Genomic DNA, 23,526 nt, shown 5'->3' on the forward strand with positions numbered 1-23,526 from the left:
ATGTATGTTTAACTTTTTTTTTTTTTTTTTTTTTTTGAGACGGAGTCTCGCTGTGTCGCCCAGGCTGGAGTGCAGTGGCGCCATCTCGGCTCACTGCAAGCGCCGCCTCCCAGGTTCACGCCATTCTCCTGCCTCAGCCTCCGAGTAGCTGGGACTACAGGTGCCCGCCACCACGCCCGGCTAGTTTTTTGTATTTTTAGTAGAGTCGGGGTTTCACCATGTTAGCCAGGATGGTCTTGATCTCCTGACCTCGTGATCCACCCGCCTCGGGCTCCCAAAGTGCTGGGATTACAGGCTTGAGCCACCGCGCCAGGCTGTATGTTTAACTTTTTAAGGACTTACCTTCATCATGATAGCCCACCAATGGGGGGAGAAAAAAAAGAACCCACTAAACTACTTTCCAAAGTGGGTTTATCTTTTACATTACGACTGGCAATACAGGAGAGTTCTAGTTGCCCTATATCATTGTCAACACTTGGTATAACCACTCTCTTAAGTCTTTCTAGTCTGTACGTGGTAATATCTTATTTGGTGTTAATTTGTATTTCCCTAACAACAAATGATGTTGAGCATCTTTTCATATGCTTGTTATCCATATATCTTCTGTGGTAAAATATCTGTTCAGCTATTTTGATCAATTTAAAAACTGGGTTGTTTGATTTATTAAGTTGTAAAAAACTTTTACATAGTCTAAATAAAAGCATTTGTTGGATTTATGTTTTGCTAATATGTGCCTTTTCATTTCTGTAATACTGTCTTTTGAAGAGTGAGAGGTTTTTTTTTTGTTTTTTTTTTTTTTAAATTTTGATGAAGTCTAAAGCAGCAATTTTCTTTTTCTTTCTGTCTTGTCTTTTTTTTTTTTTTTTTGAGACAGAGTCTTGCTTTGTTGCCCAGGCTGGAGTGCAGTGGTGTGATCTCAGCTCACTGCAAGCTCTACTCTCTGTGTTCAAGAGATTCTCCTGCCTCAGTCTCCCGAGTAGCTGGGATTACAGGTGCCTGCTACCATTCCTGACTGATTTTTGTATTTTTTTTTTTTTTTGAGACAGAGTCTCGCTCTATCGCTCAGGCTAGAGTGCAGTGGCATGATCTCGGCTCACTGCAACCTCTGTCTCCCAGGTTCAAGTGATTCTTCTGCCTCAGCCTCCCAAGTAGCTGGGACTACAGGCACGCACCACCATGCCCAGCTAATTTTTGTATTTTTAGTAGAGATGGGGTTTCACTATATTGGCCAGGCTCGAACTCCTGACCTTGTGAGCCATCTGCTTTGGCCTCCTAAAGTGCTGGGATTACAGGCTGAGCCACCGTGCCTGACCCTAATTTTTGTATTTTTAGTAGAGACAGGGTTTCATCATGTTGGCCAGGCTGGTCTCGAACTCCTGACTTCAAGTGATCCACCCGCCTTGGCCTCCCAAAGTATTGGGATTACAGGCATGAGCGCCTGGCCTTTTCTTCTTCTTTTTTCCCCCCTCCCGCCCCCGACCCTCCCCTGGCCTTTTTCTTTTTCTTTTCTTTTTCCCTCCCTACCTCCCTCCTGCTCCAGCCTTTTCTTTTCTTCTTTTCTTTTTCTCTCCCTCCCTTCTTTTCTTTATTTCTCCCCTTCTTCCCCTCCTTCCCTCCCTTCCTTTCTTCCTTTTCTCTCTCTCTCTCTTTTTTTGACAGGGTCTCGGTCTGTCACCCAGGCAGGAGTGCAGTGGTGCAATCAGTGCTCACTACATCTCCGATCTCCTGGGCTCAAGTGATTCTCCCACCTCAGCCTCCTGATTAGCTGGGAGTACAGGCACACAACACCACGATTGGCTAATTTAAAAAAATTTTTTAGTAAAGAGAGAGTTTCACTTTGTTAGCCAGGCTTGTCTCAAACTCCTGGGCTCAAGCAATCCTCCTGCCTTGGCCTCCCAAAGTGTTGGGATTACAAGTGTGAGCCACAGCACCTTGCTGGCAATTTTCTTTCAGATTCTCTGTGTGTTATTTAAGACATCTTTACCTAATTCTAGGTTATTAAGATTTTCTCCTTAAAGTTCTATAATTTTAGCTCTTACATTTAGGTCTTCGATTCACTTTGAGCTAATTTCTATGGAAGATGTAAGGTAAGGAGTTGTGGATTTTTTTTTTTTTTTTGCATATGGTGTCTAATTGTTCCAACACCATTTTTTTTCCTTTTACATTAAACAAGTCCTCAATATATACAGCACGATTTTTAAATTAAATTATATATATTTTTTCTCACCACTATACTAATGAGGACAACAGCACTTGTTAAAGACATTATCCCTTCTTCATCAAATTATCCTGGCACATTGTTGTAAAATCAATTGACCATATAGGTCTGAGTCTATTTCAGGACTCTAATTATATTCCACTGATCTATATGCCATCTTTATATTAATTCACACTACTTTAATTACCCTAGCTTTGCAAAGTTTTGAAATCAGGTGGGTAAATTCTCCAACTTTGTCCTTCTTTTTCAATTTTTTCTGGTTAGTCTAAAGCCTTTGCTTTTAAAATAAATTTTACAACCAGCTTATCAATTTCTACAAAACAGGTTGCTGGGATCTTGATCAGGATTCTTTGACACTACAAATCAAAGCAACTGATTTCACTGACATCTTTACAATAGTGAGTCTTCCAAAAAACTGAAAAACAAAATTAGGGAAGAAAATTCTTTCAGTTATATGGGCAGGAAGATTCAAAGAGGATCTACAAATGGAAAATGTACAGAACCACTGTTCAAATTTAGGTAGGAATTAGGGGAAGGAGCTCAAATCCCAGTTCTGCCACTTATCTATGTAAACACAGGAAGGTTACTTAACTTCTCAGGTGAGACCACCCCTTGGGTGATAGTGAGGGTTAAAAGCAAAATGTGTTAGTGCCTGGCACATTGCTGGCACTAATTAAGCAGTTTTCTTCAGCTAGTGGCCTGCCTGTTCTTCCTACTTTTGGGATAGTGAGACCAAGAAGTCTGATGTCTAGGATATATACAGAGGAACAGTGCTGCCAGAACACTGACCCCTGGGTGCATGATACTGCTTCGTGCTGGCACTAACTTTTTTTTGAATCTATGCTATAAAGCTGGTTATTCCAGGAATATCTTTGGGGGCACATTCAGCTATTTAGCTGCTGCTTCCTTTTTTTTCCCCTTCTCTGATTTTTTTTTTCACCATCTTAGCCACTTTTAAGTGTACGGTACAGTAATGTGAACTGTATGCACACTGTTGTGCAACAGACTGATAGGTCTGTTTTATATATGTAATTTAGTTGTATTCATAAAGTCCAAATTAAAATACACATTTAATTTTCAAATCTTTTAACTGTAACTAACGTAATATATATTTAATCTCAGAAACTTAGCGATTATGATTAAAATAAAGCTCTGAGCAAGATTAGACAAATGTTTAACTCGGGAGAAGCAATGAAAATTCTTTATCAGTTTCATGAAAACATATGTATGCTCACCAAGTTCTTGCATAATTTTAATGTGATATAAAACTACTAAATTCTCAGCAGCCCCTTCTCAGTTTCTCCTTCTTTTAATCTCTTTACAGATTACACAATAAAAAACAGAAGAGTTTTTTTCTCTGAAAAGTATAACCTAAGAAAATTTTAACTAAAACATAAAAAGATCTAGTTTGTTCCTGATTTATAGTCACTTTCTGGTTAGATATAAAAAACAGACAAGCCTGTGTCTTACTTTACAATATAAATTAAGTTGAAGACATTTCAAGTATTAGGATATTACCTCCTTTTATTCCTATGATGGTGCCTCGAAGGCCAACTGGAACTGAGAAGTTTTCTCTCACATTTACAACACGGTCAAAAAGACAAAATTCTGCATCCCGATCAGGAATGACTCCATGTTGCTGTTCTAAAGGCTGAAGAGAAGAAAGCTATTAATTCTAACTAAAAAAAAAAGTTTTCCTACTAATATACTGAAAATATTTTTGTTCCTTCCATGCATTCAAAGTGAAAGCAACAATTCTGAATTCTTTGATAAGAAACTTACTCTGTATAGCAAATGGGGCTTCACTGTTACTCGCACCTTCTTATTATTCTTTCTTTGCTGAGGAAAAATAAAAATTGTTAAATATTTTTAAAATATAAAATTATAAAATCACTAAACTACTCACTACTTCTACATGTCTGAATTTTAAAAAGCCAAATGAAGTGATTAATTTTAAAAATATTTAAATTTCTGCAGCTGCAGCAAGGAGAAATAAAATAAACACATATAAAATGCCTGTAGCCTAAATTATCATTTTAAAACTTTAAAGTAAAATTTTTTGTTGAAGTATAAGACAGCAAGGGGAGGAAAATGCAAAATTATAAGTATATAGGCCAATGAAGTTTTATAGTGTATCTATGTATAACTATACCTGGTTCAAGAAACAACATTGCTAAGTACAACAAAAGAAATTCTTTCCATTTCCTCCCAGTTACTACCCTTTCCGGAAGTAACCTTACTTTTAACACAAAATATTACATTTGTCTGTTTTGGACTTTATATAAATGCTATCCTATTCAAATGTCTTTTTTATAACTATAAAAAGAATTACATACAATGGCCAACAAAGATTTATATATTTTAAAAAAGTATCAAGTACTGACCTATGACAATACCATGAATTTTGCGGCCACTTATAAAAATTATGGTGGCATTCATTTGACAAAACTCTTTGCTTTGAATTTATTGTAAAATTCGATATTAGAATCTTCTCATTATCTAAAAAATGCTGGAAGAAGACTTTTCTCCTATCTTTGATACTTGCTAGTTCTGTGAACTCACACGTAACTACCTTAGGCATCAGCTTCCTTCCATCTGTAAGATGGAAATATTACCTGTTCTATCTAATAAAAACATGAGAAAAATTTATATCCTTTACAATTCATAAACTACTATTAATACTAAAAAAATTTAAAGTTAATTCTTACCTACTTTTAAAAATTACAGCGGTTTAATTATATGGCAGCTACCTCTCTTTAGAACATAGCTTATGGGAATAAGTACAAAAGGACACAGAACGGATCCAGGCTATAGAGTCCACAAACTATAGGGTTCATGTATTTACATACTATAAAACGCTCAAGCCTTTAAACAGTGTCTATTTTCTTTTGTTATGAGACATTTCATTTATTCAATAAATATTTACCGAGATGTATTTGTGTGCTATGTATTGATTAATCTAGGTGCTGGAGATAAAGCAGTGAACTGTTCTTTTACTCTAGCTGAGGGAGACATACAAGAAACAAAATAAGGAAGATATATAGCATGCTAGAAGGTAAAAAGCCTAGAGAAAAATGAAGCAGTTAAGGAGGATAGCAGTAGGGGGAGACATTACAATTTTAACAGAATGAACAGTGAAGGCCTTAATGACAAAGTATCTATGCTGTCAGCCTACAGCAGACTAGATGCACTAAAAGACCACAGCAGCCAAAGGAAAGACTATGAAGAGATTTAAGGGAACTTTAAAGAGCAGGCACAGTGGGGTATTGCATATCAAAAAACAACCCATATGCTCTAAGACATTCATAGGCATTATCATACTATGGCATTGATTAGAGGACATGGATCAAAACTGATTCATCAGGAAAATGAGTAAGCTGGGTAATGTTCATAATAGGCCCAACCCATATCTAATGTATGAGAAGTTTGCGGACTGGCTACTCAAAATGTGATCACCTAAGAGCTTATTAGAAATGCAGAATCTTCGCCAGGTGCAGAGGCTTACGCCTGTAATCCCAGCACTTTGGGAGGCTGAGGCGGATGGATCACCTGAGGTCAGGAGTTCAAGACAAGCCTGACCAACATGGAGAAACCCCGTCTCTACTAAAAATACAAAATTAGTCAAGCATGGTGGTGCATGCATGTAGTCCCAGCTACTCAGGAGGCTGAGGCAGGAGAATTGCTTGAACCCGGGAGGCAGACGTGGCAGTGAGTCGAGATCGCGCCACTGCACTCCAGCCTGGGTGACAGAGCGAGACTCGGTCTCCAAAAAAAAAAAAAAAAAAAAAAGAAAAAGAAAAAAGAAAAAGAATGCAGAATCTCAAGTCACACCCTAGACTTACTGAATGAGAACTATATTTTAACAAGATTCACTGGTGATTTGTTTGTATCTGAAAGTTTGAGAAGCACTGCTCTAGAGGTGGAACCCAGAATTGCTCTAGACCCCAGAATTTTATTCTGATTTTACTAATGAGGAAATAGAGGTATAGAAGCAAAGTTCTGCCAGCAATTTTGATAATTAGCTGAGTTTGGAAACCATGTAACCGTGTTCCAACACGAAAACTGACTTTTTTTTTTTTTTTTTTTTTTTTTGTGAGACAAAGTCTTGCTCTGTCGCGCAGGCCAGAGAGCAGTGATGTGATCACGGCTCACTGCAGCCACAAACTCCCTGGCTCAAGTGATCCTCCTGCCTTGGCCTCCCAAGCAGCTGGGACTACAGGCGTGTGCCACCATGCCTGGCTAATTTTTTAATTTTTTGTGGAGCTGTTGCTCAGACTGGTCTCAAACTCCTGACTTCAAGTGATCCTCCCATCTCCCAAAGTGTTGGGATTACAGCTGTGAGTCACCGTACCCAGCCAACTACTGATACTTTTAATGACGATCCCACATTACTTAGAAAAGTTTAAATTATCTTCAGAATTGTTGTGTTTATTTTTTAGTTTTTTTCTCCTTCTTTTATTGCCCTAGTAACATAATCCTGAAAGAAAAAAAATAACTCATAACTGCACCTCCCTGACACATTAACAGGTTTAAGAAAACTCCTGTCTTATCTATATGCACATATATGATTATATATATAATATGTAGGATTATATATTATATATATTAAAGGACATGAAGTTAATATATTAAATGTTTAACATATAAACATTAAATGTTTAATATATAAACATTTAATTCATAAACATATAAATTTTAACACACACACACACATACATATATATATAAATATATATAATGATATGGAGTCTTGCTCTGTTGCCCAGGCTGGAGTGAAGTGGCACAGTCTCAGGCCACTGCAACCTATACCTCCCAGGCTCAAGTGATTCTCCTGCCTCAGCCTCCCGAGTAGCTGGGATTACAGGTACCTGCCACCATGCCTGGCTAATTTTTGTATTTTTATTAGGGACAGGGTTTCATCATGTTGGCCAGGCTGGTCTTGAACTCCTAAACCCAGGTGATCTGCCCGCCTTGGCCTCCCAAAGTGCTGGGATTACAGGCATAAGCCACTGTACCTGGCCTATATGCACATATGCTTTTAAAAATGTAATCAAACCTGTAGTCCCAGCACTTTGGGAGGCCGAGGCAGGTGGATCACGAGGTCAGGAGATCGAGACCATCCTGGCTAACACAGTGAAACTCTGTCTCTACTAAAAATACAAAAAATTAGCCAGGCGTGGTGGTGGGCACCTGTAGTCCCAGCTACTCGGGAGGCTGAGGCAGGAGAATGGCATGAACCCGGGAGGCGGGGCTTGCAGTGAGCCGAGATGGCGCCACTGCACTCCAGTCTGGGAGACACAGCGAGACTCTGTCTCAAAAAAAAAAAAAAAAAAAAAAAATTAAAAAAAAAAAACTGTAATCAAAATAATAGACTAAAACGTTGTATATGTATCTTCCATTTGTAAAGTAAAGGGAAAATGTGTGAAACATTTTAGAAAGCTCTGAATCCAAATGGGTTAAAACTGGGGGTGGGAGGACTTAAGGTTTTAAAGATTTGTTAACTGGAAAACTTACCTCAAAAATGATGCTGAACAAACTGATTTCACTCTACACTGAAAGGCAATTAAAAAGAAATACAGGCTTTCTATCCTCAGCTGAATATCAATGACCTTTCAAAAATTAAACTCTTGGCTCTGAGCCTTATATTTTTTCCTAAAGAGAAAAAGAGTCATCTAGTGGTGATTTTCTAGACTATAATCATGGCTCTTCAGTGTGTGATAGGATAATTTAAAAAATAATAAAAGCATCTAAGCATTATTAGGCATTAATAACAGCTAGGCATTATTAGAAGTAGTTTACTCAGTATTAACTCGGTTAATCTTTTTGAGGACACTCTAAGGCAGGTACTATTTTATTCTCATTTTACCTATGAGGAAACAGAGGTATGGAAGGAAAGGTTAAGTATCTTGCCAAAGGCTATTAATATTGAAAAACCAATTCAAACTCAGGGTGTTAGGGGAGACAGCTCCAGAGCCCAGTTCTTAACTTATTCTGCAATTAGTTCAAACAAGAGAACGCCGTATTGGCAAAGCAACAGCATTTTAATACAAAGGGCAAATTTGTGAAAAATGAAATAAAAAGTTGAAAAAGGCAAAATAATCAATTCATTTTCTATAGATAAAATACACAACTCTACTATAAAAGTTTGCTCCGTAAAAGAAAGCAAGACGTAAGAAATAGGAGAGATCAAGGGATTTCAAAAATTTTTAGTAACTCAATGAGTGTATGAGTAAGAAAAGTACATTTTAGGCTGGGCACGGTGGCTCACGGCTGTAATCCCAGCACTTTGGGAGGCTGAGGCGGGTGGATCACCTGAGGTCAGGAGTTCAAGACCAGCCTGATCAACATGGCAGAACTCCATCTCTACTAAAAAACACAAAAATTAGCTGGGCGTGGGAGCAGGTACCTGTAATCCCAGCTACTTGGGAGGGCGAGGCAGGAGAATCGCTTGAGTATGGGAGGCGGAGGTTGCAGTGAGCCGAGATCACGCCACTTCACTCCAGCCTGGGTGACAGAGTGAGACTCTGTCTCAAAAAAAAAACAAAAACAAAAACAAGAGTACATTTTAGAATTGATTGTCAAAAGTCAATTAAATTTTTTTGTGCTACAAAAAGATGAACTGTGTCCTTAAAGAATGTAGTTAGAGGCCAGGCGTGGCGACTCACGCCTGTAATCCCAGCACTTTGTAAGGCCGAGGCGAGAGGATCACCTGAGGTCAGGAGTTCAAGACCAGCCCGGCCAACATGGCGAAACACCATCTCTACTAAAAAATACAAAAATTAGCTGGGCATGGTGGCAGGCACCTGTAATCCCAGCTACTCGGGAGGCTGAGGCAGGAGAATTTGCTTGAACCTGGGAGGCGGAGGTTGCAGTGAGCCGAGATTGTGCCACTGCACTCCAGCCTGGGTAACAGAGAGAGACTCTGTCTCAAAGAAAAAAAAAACAAAAAAACAAAAAAAAAAAAGGACTGCAGTTAGAACAGGAAGACATAGGAGATTATTAACCTTATTCTCAAACTTTCTATTGTAACTAAAATCACAAAATATTAATTCTCAATATTGGAAACACTACAAGGGCATAAAATTTAAATGCTATGGCTTTTGTACATTGAAAATATAATTTTATAAGTTTATCATTAGTTATAATGGCTAATGGAGCCATTAACATATTAGTGTTATACAATATAAATTTGGTATAACACTATTGGCTACTAACAGCTACTGTAAACGGTTAGAACTTTTTAAAATTATGGGATTATCTGATACTAATCAGAATCACTAAGTATATGTTTTATTTGGTTGAAACACAAATGAATTATTTGTAAAGTATAGTCCATTTAATTCCAAATCTCATCAATAATCTTGGTTACTGAAAGTTAGTACCTTGCACTTTTCGACTTCTTCCTCAATTTTCTCAACAATAGCTGCATCCAGAATTTGTAAATCACAAGAAGAACGAGATAAAGTACTGACAGGATGTCCTTTTAGCCAAGTAATAATTTCTTGAACTTTCTCAGCACTAAAGCAAAAACAATAATTTTTAAAATTTGATTAAAACTTTCTCAGGGCTATAAATTATAAAAGACATCAAACTTATATCACTAATAATTAGTACTGAACTTAATTGGGACTAATTATAAATCTAATATAAATAAGGACATATTACCTCTTAGTAATTAAAAGACACACAAAAAGATTAGTTTAAAAGTATTTGTTGATAGAAATGAAAGAAAATTTGTTAAGCTCTTAAAGCAAAAATGAAACAATGCAAAAACAAAACAAAACAAAACAAAAACCAAAAAGAAGTAATAAGACACGCCTGTAATCCCAGCACTTTGGGAGGCCAAGGAGCATGGCCTGAGCCCAGGAGTTTGAGACCAGCCTGGGCAACATGATGAGACCCCGTCTCTACAAAAAATTAAAAAAAAAAATTAGTCAAATGTGGAGGCATACACCTACAGACCCAGCTACTTAGGAGGCTGAGGTAGGAGGATTGTTTGAGTCCAGGTAATCAAGGCTGAAGTGAGCCGTGTTTGAGCCACTGCATTCTAGCCTGGGCAACAGAGTAAGAATCTGTCTCAAAAAAAAAAGAAGTAATATGAAATTCTTGACAAACCAGCTGGCTGTACTTGTCATTGAAAACACTCAACTGAACTATGAGGTAATAAATACCATAAATCTTGCTTACCCATTCTCATTTTCTCCAGGCCAAATGTCATCTTCATAGAATACATCCTCTTGGCTATTTTTGGCTATATAGCTAAATAGTTCCGGAGCTCTGGTCAAACAAACAAAAATATTGTCTTAAAATACATATGGTTAACTTCAGATAAACTTCCTACATAATAATTTCAGATCCTAAAGAGACATATAAAACTTATTGAGGACTATTATAATACTAATAAGGGATATTATTAAAAGCGACAGAAAGTGTAAGACTGGTAAGTCAGAGTACTCCTAAGCCCTCAAAAAACTGCCACTGGCTAAAGTTCAAGTCATAAACTTATAATAAACTTCAATTACTGTCTCTACCCTCTTTCATTATAATGACAGCTGATAGACAAAAATGGTATCTATAGGTTTTCTAATTTTCACAACAAAACTAGAGCACTCCACAATACAATAAATAAAAACAGATTAAAAGCATTTTCTGATAATCCTCAAAACTCCATTTCTTTCTGAAGAGTGCAAGACTTTTGGATACACATAGCAAATTGAACATATGTGCTTATCTTCCATCCCTCTCCAATCCATTAAAATGACAATATAGTTAAAAAAAAAAAAAAAGAGCATAGACCTAGAGAGACAGACGAAAAACGAAGCACAGCAACTGGTGGTATATATAACCTGTTAAAATTTTAGAAATTGGAAACTGGATGAATGAATGTTATCTGATTTGACAGAGAGGAATAAGTTGAATCCTGAACTACCGGTGGGGGAAGTCAATAAGCAGCAAGTTGATTTAAAACACAGAACACTCTGAAAAAGTTCAGGAATTACAGGTTCCAGGTACATTTGAAAGTGTGGGGTGAGGTTTAGTAAGATTTAAAGTTTGTATAACAAGCAGTTATACTGTCATGTGGTTGCCTGCCTACCACTCCAGCATATGACCTGTAGCATATATTTTAGAGAAGTCAAATTGATACTCTAGCCTTGTGTATACCAGTCACAGGGACTTGGGGGTGAGGAAGGCATAAGGAGGAGAGGACAGGTGTTATACTGAAAACAGGGAATTAATGAAAGCATAAACACTATACCATGTGTCACTAGGAAGCATAAGGTCTCTAGGAATGGACGCTGGGATGGAGATAAGCATGCAGATAGTAGGGAGTGCTTGTGTGATCAACACCCGTGGAAGGGAAGGGAGAGGAAGAAAGCAAAATTGGGCATGGGAAGAAGTTGCGTTGTGACTAATTCTCAATGAATTCCTTGGCCAGCCGCACAAAGATCTCAAACTGGGAATGGCCCCTCAGACTTGCCATGAATTGGGGCAATCAGAATGTCTGGGCTTCTACACCTCCTTATAGATCAGGCATTGATTTGTGGCGGTTGTGGGAAGGGAAAGTAACTTTAGGTGAGGCAGTTCTCTTCATCCAGGCAATTACTGAAGAGGGCTCACAGCTCAGGGCTGTCAGAAAGCAGCATTCCTGCTGCAAGGGGATAGGTCTTTCAGTCTTGAAAAGTGATCTGGGAGGTGTATCACAGTATCCACTTGGTAATGAAACCTTCTTTCCCTGGTTAACTTCCAGAATGCTGGCAATCAGTTTAATCCACTACATTTATATCCACTGCCAAGGAAAAGGCTGGAGGCCAACTCTCAGAGAAAGAAAAGATAAACATGGAGGTAGTGATACTAGGAGGTCCTCTGTAGAAATAGGCAAAGTCCCTCCTGATCCACCTGATAAGCCCCACCTAAGTACACTAAATTTCCTATCAGCTATTTAGTGCCTCATTCTTAAATATAATTGGATATCAAAGAATCACCAGACAAAAACAACAACAAAAAACTTTAACATTGAAAGAGAGACTAAATCAAACAGGAAGAAAAAAAGCAATTAGAGAAAACAGAAAACACAAAAAATAGAAGGAAAAATCCTAGAATTATCTTCAGAGAAATAAATGAAGATATTCCATTCACTGTAAGAACAAGATGCTATATATAGTCAGAGAATAAGGACACACTTTTAAAAACTAAAACGATTAAATCAAATATAAATTTTAAATGATAAACAATAAAGTTGAATGAATTTCCCAGAGTAGAAAAGAAGTATAACGATATAGGAAGTGGATGAGGAGAGATAAAACTAAGAGGATCAATCCAGACGATCTAAGATTTAACTAAAAGGATTCCCAGAAATAGAAAGCAGGAAAAATATAGTGAGGAAAAAATTATCAAAGAAATAATACAAGAAAGTTTCTCAGAATGGAAGGGCATCAGTTTCAAGTCTGAAAGAGCTGAACAGAAGGGAAGAAATAAGATCCATACCAAGGCACACATCCTCACATTATTAAAAAGCACCAATAAATGAAAGGTGCTAAAAATATTTCAGAAAATGAAAACAGATCACATACAGAAATTCAGAATCAGAATGGCACAGGATTTATCAACAGCAATATGGAAATGAGAAGAGAATTGAACAGTGGTTTCAAAATTCTGAGGGAAGGCCAAGTATGGGGGCTCACACCTGTAATCCCAGCACTTTGGGAGGCCAAGGCAGACAGATCACTTGAGGTCAGGGGTTTGAAACTAACATGGTAAAACCCCATCTCTACTAGAAAAAAATACAAAATTTAGCCGGGCATGCTGGCAGGTGCCTGTAATCCCAGCTACTCAGGAGGCTAAGGCAGGAGAATCACTTGAACTGGAGAGGCAGAGGTTGCAGTTAGCCGAGATTGTGCCACTGCACTCCAGCCTGGGTGACAGAGTGAGACTCTGTCTCAAACAAAACAAAACAAAAACAAAAACAAAAACAAAATTCTGAGGGAAAATAATCTCCAATCTAGGATTCTACACCCAGGCAAACTATCAATCAAGTGTAGGAGAAGAATAAAGACATCTCCAGACATGCAAGTTTTCTCAGGAAGCTATTGGAGTAAGTGCTCTATCAAAAGGGAGATATAAATCAGAAAGAGTGAGGCATGAGAGTCAGAAAATGAAGGAATCCTATATGGCAGACTGGTGAAGAGAACTGAATTCGTAGGATAACAGCACCGGGAAACTGCAGAATGAGAGCTGCACAACAGTCGTAGAGAGCAATCAGTTCAAACTGAAGCAGGAAGACAGAGGTTTTAAAAGAAGTCTCCAAGAGGAAAATGGAACTGAGCGATCACCTGATCTGTTTGACCACACTGTAAACAGTTATGGCAAAGAATCTGTTATGTGAATATAGGTAAGAAGCAAATGAAAAAAACAGCAGAGAAAATAATGTGTACAAGAAATAAACTGTAATCTTAATACTCCATAACGTCCAGCTGTGAACGTTTACTTCATCTTAAGGAAGTAAACCTTTAATACATATTTAATAAAAAATCTTGATAAAACTTTAGTGAGAGGAAATATGTGTGTGAGGGAATCCAGAGTGGTAGAAGTGAAAGAAAACTGAAGCTCAGGGTAGGAAAGTCACTCACAGTAAGAAATCCATAAATATGTCAAGTTGAAAAATTAAGAAAAAGTAGTTTAAACATGACCTTTTAAAGAAATAAGAAAGTGAACAGAAGAAACAATCTAAATTTCCAGATGGTAATATGGGATTGAATTGTGTCCTGCCCCACTCAGAAGTTATGGAATGTGACTTTATTTGGAAATAGGGTTTTTAGTAGAGGCAGTCAAACAAAATGTGGTCATCAGCATGGGCTCTGATCTGACTGGTATTCTTATAAAAAGGGGAAATTAAGACACAGAGGCAGACATACAGAGATGAAAGATGATGTGAGACACCCAACAAGAACATCACATGAACACGGAGGACTGAAGAGATGCATCTACAAGCCAAAGAATATATAAGGCTATGAGAAGGTAGAACAGAGGTGCTTCCCTAGTGCCTTCAGAGGGACCATCATTGTCCTGCAGTATCTTGATTTTGGACTTTTGGTCACCAGAACTGGTTGAGACAATAAATTTCTGTTGTTTAAGCCACCCAGTTTGTGGTTCTTTGTTATAGGAGCCCTAGAAAACTAATAAAGAGATCTTCAAATATAAGGTTAGAAACCAGTGAAATAATGGAAAGAACATTAAATTATGAATCAGATGAAAACATACTTCCTGTAAGTCTTTGTCAGTAGTAACTCAGTGAATCTTGGTACTTGGCTTTCTCACTTTTGGTATGAGTTGACTTGCTGATTTCCTTGATAATTTCAGCAATAAAATTCAATACTTCTAAAATAGTAACCTGTGTAGCTACAAAGTTCTAAGAATCAGAAAAAATCCACTATGCTAAGAGCTTTGTTTATCCATATCAGTCCTCTCAGTGCTGACACAGGTATGCAAAGTAGTGAACAATTTATGATAGTAAGTTAAGAAAAATTTCAACTAAGGAGGCCAATTCTCATTACATATTTTATTTTTAATAATATGGTATTTTTCTACTCAATTTTAGCTAGTGATAAATGATAATCCATGATGCAAAATTAAGTTTACATGTAACATATGCCAGATTTTACTAATGGAAATATTTGTCCACTAAAACTAATGTAAGCAAAAAAATAAACAGTATTTTCCTAAGATTCTGGATGACTACGAGGATCTTATTAGGTACTTACCTCTCTAAGTACTCTGCCAGAAGTTGTTCTGCTGCAGATGAATACATCCATTCACTTCCAACTTTCTTGGTATATCCAGGTACCTCCTCATTTTTCTTGTTGAATTTGAGATTTAAACCCACATTTGCTTTATGGTCTCCATGAGGGCTGAATTTAAACCACACATGCACGCACGTGCACACACACACACACACACACACACACACACACACGTTTTAAAATGTTGTTCAAGGAATAAAAAGTTTTGCTTTCAATTCTCAGAAAAGCTCAGTTTTGATTATTATTCTATATTTTAGTTATTATTCCAAAGTAGCAGTTATTGAAAAACTAGAAGAAAAGCTTCAAAACCCAAGTTAACAAAGCATGTAAATAAATTATGTAACTATAGAGGAAAATGAAATAACAAGATGCAAGGAAATATACTACTGAGGTTCACACACACCCTCTGATACCTTTTTTCAAGGTTCAATTTATTAGCTGCTAAAAAATAAGAACTGTCTTTTCCAACCACCTAAAACATGTGCCATTCAGATGAAAGATTACCATCAGAGAAATTTATGCACAATTTTAAGACAATTCAGAGCAATTAATAAGAAAATAAATACTGAAATATTAAGCATTTAATCTTTATCATTTAATTTTTCTGCCACTTTAAGTAAATTTCTCTAACATAAACTTACTTTCTCCTAGATCCTCTTCCAATAAAAATACTTCCTGTAAACCTTGAAACAAGGTATCCACTCACTCCAAGGCGACTGGCCAACACATATCCTGGGTTGTACTTTATAGAATATTTCTTTAAATATAAAAACAAAAAGGTCAATTATGGAAACACAAGTTTACATTAAACGTTATTTCTTTACCTTTAAAATCTGGAGATAATCAAGACATCACTAACCATTGGATTGTGGCAATATAAGGATTTTCACTTAGATCCATTTCCCCTTTTTTTTGAAAGGATCTGTAGGCAGAATTTTTCTGCTCCTCTCTCTTTCTCCTTAAAGGACAGAATTCCCAAGGATGGATAAAAGGGGGGAGGAAATATACAGTTTGTGAAACTGTCTCAAGAAATAAACTCTACTGTAAGTACTAAATGGCAAACTCCACAGGCAACTTTTTTGTTTGTTTTTGTTTCTACTAATTTTCATATTCTAAGCAGGGCCTGGCAAAGTACTTGGGACAAAATGAGGCCTCAATAATCACTAGACTGAATTAAAAAATAGGTACATCATCAAAATAGTTGCTACTGAGAAAAACTAAAAGTGTCCTTCATATATGGATACAAGTAATATTCTTTTCCCCTAATATTTACTATCATATGAAAACATACAAGCATGTATAGATCCATAATTAATACAGTCAATGAAATGTAACCTTAATTTATATACTTAAGGGAAGAAAATATATTGTCACATTAAAAAAAGTAAGTAACAGATCATATAATATTTAAACAGGAAGCAAATGACTGATGAATCCAATACTAACTAGGATAAACTGCCATATACGCCTAACATCATGTACATAACAATAAAACATACTTAAGAACATAATCAGATAGAGCAATAATCTAATACAAATCAAGTATGCTTTCCAGAAGAGTTCAAAGAATTAAGGTGGTAGGTCTCAAACATAAGTAGCAACACTTTTCTAACACACATTTAGAAATGTGTAGAGGCACATTTAATTACCATAACTGGCATGGGCTACTAGTACTTAATGCCCTTGAGCCAAAGATGCCAACTGTCCTGCCATATACAAAACAGTTTTATTTAATACATAACCGTCCTGCCCAAATGGCCAATAGTACTCCTTTTGAGAAATAATGGGTTTTGTTATAATTTAAAATTCATTAAAACCATCACAAACATCCTAGAAAATACAAAATAAGTAGCTGAGAATGTTGTGGTAGAAAAAGAAGGCAGCTGGAGTGAAAATTAAACGTATGTAAAGAGAAAGAAACCAAACTGGAGAAGGCATGCCCATCAACACTGTATACTACTATACAAGAGGACAGGCTCTTCGAGATCTAAAAAAGCCAGGGATGAAGGAACACAAGTTCTTTAACCTTCACTGATTCCCAGTACAAATCTCCAGCTACTTTATTTAATGAGCCACTCTCCTGGTTTCCTGACTATGCTGTCTAAATTTGTTCTTCAAATGGCACCAGATGGTAAGATTTTAGGGATGACTGTCTTCCATACATAAAGTTTCCTCATGGGTGTGCTGATATGTAATGCCTTAAATTCATTTCACAGGATATAAAGCTTTACATTTTACTATTAGTGGGGGGAAAAAAAGCCTAAGTAGCAATAGCTGGTTGATTGTGAATTAATTTTAGCTAAGTTAATTATCCAACCAATCAATAAGAACAAATGACAAATATCAGAACCTTCCCTTTGTTTTAACAGGAGAAAAGAAAGCCAGTGGAATTTTTTGGTGAGAAAGTCCTGAAAAAGATGCTGTTAACTTAAATGCATTTTTCCAATATTCTTTAGGATTGAGACTGTTCATTCTTAGCTGAGTGGATACATACAGCCTTTGCAGAAAGGCCATTTGTCACTTGCAACTAAAAATGCAGGCTCTGAATTATTATGAAAGGTTTAAAACACCTAATCTATTCCCAGAGAGTGTGCTAATCAATGTGCATCTTCTAAGCTTGAACACAATAATCCGTAACAATCACTATGGATTAATAATTGGCTATCAGTGATTTCCCCCCACAAAGATCTACATGAAGTTTTGAGCACAGATTTCACACTTATTTTTAAACAGTAGCTGCAACTGGGAGAGAGAATCTAATCAGTATTAAATAAAATATCTGAAATAAATTCAAAATAAAAAAATAAACTCAAAATTCTTAAAATATCCTAATATTTTAAGATTATCAATTCTAAATGCAACGATACAAACTACTGTACTCACATGCTGGTTCTGTATTAAAGCATCAAGATTGGGTTCACATGGAATGCTGAAAATCACACGAATCCTACCTTCTGTAATCACGTCACCTGAATCCTGCACCTTAGAAGAAAAAAAAATAACAGTATAGTCTCTTTCAGTACATTTTATTTTTTAATTTATTTGAACACTATTATTTTTGAAATACAGTATGACAAGTTGGATAGTAGAAATTCTCTTGAAATTTGTTAAGTGGGTATGAAAATACTGTAAATGTGAGTCACTGTATCATTGGTTAACTTCTTTTGAGACAGGATCTACAATACTGTAAATTTGAGTCACTGTATCATTGCTTTAATGGTTGTTAATTTCTTTTTTCTTCTTTTGTTTTCTTTTCGACAGGATCTAACTCTGTTAGACGAGATCAGGTGTGTTCAGGGTGGTATGGCCGTAGACAGGATCTCACTCTGTCATTCAGGCTAAAGTGGTAGATCACAGCTCACTGCAACCTTGAACTCTTGGGCTCAAGTAATATTCCTGCCTTGGTCTCCCCAAAGTGGTAAGATAATAGGTGGAAGCCACTGCACCTGGCCATTTTTTTTTTTTTTTTTGGCAACAGGCTCTTGCTCTGTCATCTAGATTGGAGTGCAGTGGCACTATCACGGCTTGCCGACTTGCTGCAGCCTTGGCTTCCTGGGCTCAAACAATCTTCCCACCTCAGCCTCTCAAGTAGCTGGAGCTACAGGTGTGCACCACTAAGCTCAATTATTTGCAGAGATGGAATTTTGCCATGTTGCCCAGGCTGGTCTCAAACTCCTGGGCTCAACCAATCCCTGCCCCTCGCCTTGGCCTCCCAATGTGCTGGGATTACAGGTGCATACCACTGTGCTTGGCCCAATCATTCTTTTTTAAATTAAGTTTTTACTTGCAAATAATTTCAAAGTACCAAAAAGTTGCAAAAAAAAAAAAAAAAAAAAAAAAAGTGGAGGTTGCAGTGAGCCCAGATTGTGCCACTGCATTCTACCCTGGGTAATAGAGCAAGACTCTGTCTCAAAAAAAAAAAAAGAAAGAAAATTTATCCAGATTCACCTTTTGTTATTAGCATTGTAAAACAAATGCCTTTAACATTTGTGTACTGTGTATTTACCTATACACAGTTATCTTTCTGAACCCCTTGAGTATATATTACATATATCATGTCCCTGACCTCTAAATATTTCAGTGTATATTTCCTAAGATAGATATTTTACTATAGAATCACAGTACAGTTATTAAGTATATAAATTTACATTGACATAATACTTTTATCTAAGCTACCATCCATATTCCAGTTTTGTCAGTTGACCTAATAATGTTCTTTATAGAACTATTTTCTTCCTTTATTACAAGATCCAGACTAGGATCAGATATTGCATTTAATTGTCCTATCTCTTTAGCATCCTTTAATCTAAAATGTATCCACTGCCTTTCTTTGCTTTTACAACACTGATCTTTTAAGTTATTGCTTTTTTTTTTTAACAGAGTCTTGCTGTGTCATCCAGGCTGGAGTGCAGCGGTATCATCTCAGCTCACTACAACCTGTCTCCCAGGTTCAAGCAATTCTCATTTTCAGCCTCCCAAGTAGCTGGGATTACATGCATATGCCACCATACCCGGCTAATTTTTATAATTTCAGCGGAGATGAGGTGTCGCTGTGTTGGTCAGCCTGGTCTTGAATTCCTGGCCTCAAGTGATTGCCTATCTTGGCCTCCCAAAGTGCTGGGATTACAGGAGCGAGCCACCATACCCAGCCAATATTTACATTTTGAAGAATATAATTTGTCCCTCCCTTTCCAACCTACCTTTGTAAAAAAAACAAAAACAAAAAACCAGTTCCTCATTTTGGGTTTGTTTGATGCTTCCACATAATTAGGTTATGGTAATACATTCACAGCCAGAATACCGCATAGGTGATGTGTCCTCCGAAGGGTATTACATCTGGAGGTACACAATGTTCGTCTGTCCTTTAATGCAATGTTAACTTTGATTATACCATCAAGATGTTGCTCAATTTCTTTCCTTCATAATTACAGTTTTTGTTTCCCTTGGAGCTAATAGTCTGGAGGAGAAATTCTAAGACCATGCAAATATCCTGCTCCTGATTAAAAAAAAAAAAAATTCACCCTAGATTTAGTTCCCAAAGATGATTCTTACATGATTGAATCTTTATCATAATGGTTGCACAACAGTTTTTCAGCTGCAGCACTCTCTCCAAATTTACTTACATGCTACTACAGACAAGAGCCCTTCCTTTCCCTATTTATATTTTCACTGTCACTATGGAATCATGAATTCCTGTTTTTCCCCCAATGGTTTATAATTCATTATTGAATTTGATTATTTTATCTCTCAAAGTATCCAAGATTTGGGCAGTGGTAGTATCCTCAACCTGGTTCCTATGTTTACATGACATACTCCCACCATTCTTCTGGGCACCTCCTTACTTTCTGGCATAACAAGATGTTCCAGGTTCATCTTGTATCTTCCCTGCCTCAGATCCAGAATCAGCAATTTCTCTGAGATGCCCTGTTCCTTTTAGTGAGGTATGAAATTAGAGGTCAAGATCTGGGTGGTGCATGTGGTCATTGTGCTAAGCTGTCTTTGCTTCTTATCCCTTTCAGCAAATAGAGCTAGAAAATACATGTATGTATAGAAACATATGCATACATGGATATATACATACACATATACATGTGCCCACATACATAGATATACAAACATATATACATATTTTAGAAACCATAAGTTCACACTAATATTTCCAAATTTGTCCCAATAGGTTCTTTCTTGCTTTCTCCCCTTCCATATTTGCATGTACCTTTTTCCATTTAAGAACCGAAGTTCCTTAAATATGAATGCATTTACAAATTCACTCAAGCCTATTACATGTCTAAAATAGTTTCAAAATTTCTTCATCCATACCACTACAATAAACAAAACTGATAAAAAAAAAAAAAAGAGACCAGGATTTGAACACACCACCTCTTGATCCTAATCTGCTCAAGACTAAAAGTATATAGTCTTTAGTTTTAGATATATAGTCTTTAGATATATAAGTCAAATACTGTGTTCATAAGTTACATGGATAAATTATTTTTCCCCTCATTATTATATTTTAATTTAAACCTAAATGAAGAGAAGTTAAATAACTGCTTTAAACTAGAGAAAAATGTATCAGTAACAATAATGGAAACAAACTTCTCCAGTGCAGCCATAATAGGGTGTTCCCAGCATAAAGACCATACTTCTCAGAGGAAACAAATCATCCAATGTTTTGATATTGGAGAAACGGGAGTCGAAAGCTCGGATGTCCTACATAAAATAAAAGTAAATCATCTTAGTCACAATTTCTATAGATTGCATATCAAGTTTTTTTCCTATGGGATTATGACTATGCTGTTTGCAAATGTCAATGTGAAGATTTTTCTACATAGTGCTAACAGCTAAAATTTGCTGACTGGTTATATGGCAGGCACTCTTCTATGTGCTTTACACATTTATTGAGTTCATTTAATTTTCATGACAAACCTCTGTGGCAGAGACCATTATTAGCCTCACTATATAGATGAGAAAACGGGCACAGAAAGGGGATAAATCTTGTCCAAGGTCATGCAGCTAAGAACTCACCTCAGGCAGCCAGTGCTCTTAGTCACTTAGTCCCTACACTGCACTATAATGCCCCAAATTATAGGATAACTACATACTTAAAACATGTTTTGTCCTCTTATCATATCTAAGATTATAAATGCAAAAGTAAATGCCTTTTACATTTATGAGATTACTTAAGGCAAATATTTTTGAAGGATAAAAATATAAAATTCAAGGGTATAAGTTAATGCTGGGATTTTTTCTTTTAGAGACTAAGTCCTTAAAAAAAGCACGAAAGACAAGTTTCCTAACTACACATTGTGAGTGTCTGAGCATGTAATACTTCTTACAAATAAGTTATTTTGCAAATTATATTAAATGATAATCTCTATTATACATTGCTGAATTAGTCTAACTATCTTTTCATTATACAGTGTATAATAGTGTACATTAAGATAGAATTGAAATTTGATATAGACTTACCTTGACAATAGTTTGATAAACAAAAGGAACAACTTGTTTTGACCACTGTTTCTCTAGACGAACTTCACCATTTTGATTTATTTGATATTTACGACCTGTGAGTAACTGAGCATACACAACTGCAGATGTTTCATTTATTATTATTCCTTTTCTTCTCAGGTAACTAAACGAAAGAGTAAAAATGAAATATACATATGAATGAGTATGCAGACATTCTAGGACAATAACCATTAACTACCGTAAACTATCAACTCATAATCAAATGTGTAAATAAACTTTAAATAAATATGCTAGCAGTTCTAAGTACCTAACTTGAGACTTTTTGCATTATTTATTTCTCCAACTGTCTATGCGATTAAATAAGAACTCAGAGCTATAAGAAACTCCTGTTCTCACATCCACTAGGATCATTAAAAAACAGGGAAGAAATGAATTTCGGTGATGACGTGGAGAAACTGGAACATCTGTACATTGCTGGTGGGACTGTAAAATGGTGCAGCTGCTGTCAAAAACAGTTTGGCAGTTCCTCAAAAAGCAACATATAATTAATACATGAGCCAACAATTCTAAGCATTCCAACCCCCCCAGATTGGAAACAGGTACTCAAACAAATATTGATACACAAATGTTCATAGCATCACTACTCAAACAGCCAAAAAGTAGAATAATCCAAATGTTCATAAATGAACAAATGAATAAACAAATGGTGGCATATCCATACAATGGAATCTTATTCAGCCATAAAGAGAAATAAGCACTGACACATGCTACAATGTGCGTGAACTTTAAAAGCACGCTAAATGAAAGAAGGCTGATACAAAAGGCCATATACCATATGATTCCATTTATATGAAACATCTAGAATAGGTATATCCATGAAGACAGAAAATAGATTGGGGTTGCCAGGAGTATGCGATGGCTTTCCCAATCTAAAGTAATTCAGACAGCCTCTTGGTTTTTTAGGTAAAAGTTTACTGGAACATAGTCATCCATTCATTTCCTGTCTATGGCTGCTTTTGCACTACATGGTAAAGTTGAGTAGTTGTGACAGACACTATAAAGCCTACAAAGCCTAAAATATTTATTATCTGCCCTTTACAGAAGTTTGCTGACCCTTGATCTAAACATATAATCATTCTTCATTTAAGGAATATTTTCTTATCTACTTTCATTTTCTCTTTCTAGAACTCCTATTAGATAGATATTAAAATTCTGACTATATTATTTTTATCTCTTTGTGCTTTTGTACTGCTTACTGAAGGAATTCCTAAGGTTGATCATTTAGCTCACTGATTCAATTTTTAGTATGTCCATATTACCACTCAGTCCATACACCAAGCTCACTTTACCAATCACACTTTAAAAGTTTTATGTTTATACAAATATATTTCATAAAAATAGTATATAATATAGACTATATAAAATAGCATATAATATAGTATATAATTATACAACACATTATATATTTTTTCATATCAGCTTATACTTTAATGATGTTGTCTATACCAAAGTTGGTCTGAAAAAAGTCAAGTCACTTTAGCC

General features: G+C 36.3%; 1 protein-coding gene across 5 annotated transcripts in view; it reads right to left on the minus strand.

Annotated features, from left to right (window-relative positions):
• The window catches only part of XRN1 (5'-3' exoribonuclease 1), a 147,646-nt gene that overhangs the window by 72,430 nt on the left and 51,690 nt on the right, over positions 1-23,526 (minus strand). For all 5 annotated transcript variants that reach the window (XM_030934851.1, XM_030934849.1, XM_030934850.1 and 2 more), the window contains 9 exons: positions 21,985-22,147; positions 21,112-21,225; positions 17,899-17,997; positions 15,657-15,772; positions 14,977-15,123; positions 10,406-10,495; positions 9,601-9,736; positions 4,001-4,057; positions 3,737-3,869 (listed from right to left, as the gene is read on the minus strand). In XM_030934851.1, the coding sequence (XP_030790711.1) occupies positions 3,737-3,869; positions 4,001-4,057; positions 9,601-9,736; positions 10,406-10,495; positions 14,977-15,123; positions 15,657-15,772; positions 17,899-17,997; positions 21,112-21,225; positions 21,985-22,147 (1,055 nt within the window). The remainder of the gene's footprint in view (positions 1-3,736; positions 3,870-4,000; positions 4,058-9,600; positions 9,737-10,405; positions 10,496-14,976; positions 15,124-15,656; positions 15,773-17,898; positions 17,998-21,111; positions 21,226-21,984; positions 22,148-23,526) is intronic.

This window comes from Rhinopithecus roxellana, chromosome 1, assembly GCF_007565055.1.
Source record: "Rhinopithecus roxellana isolate Shanxi Qingling chromosome 1, ASM756505v1, whole genome shotgun sequence".
In the NCBI taxonomy this organism is placed as follows: domain Eukaryota; kingdom Metazoa; phylum Chordata; class Mammalia; order Primates; family Cercopithecidae; genus Rhinopithecus; species Rhinopithecus roxellana.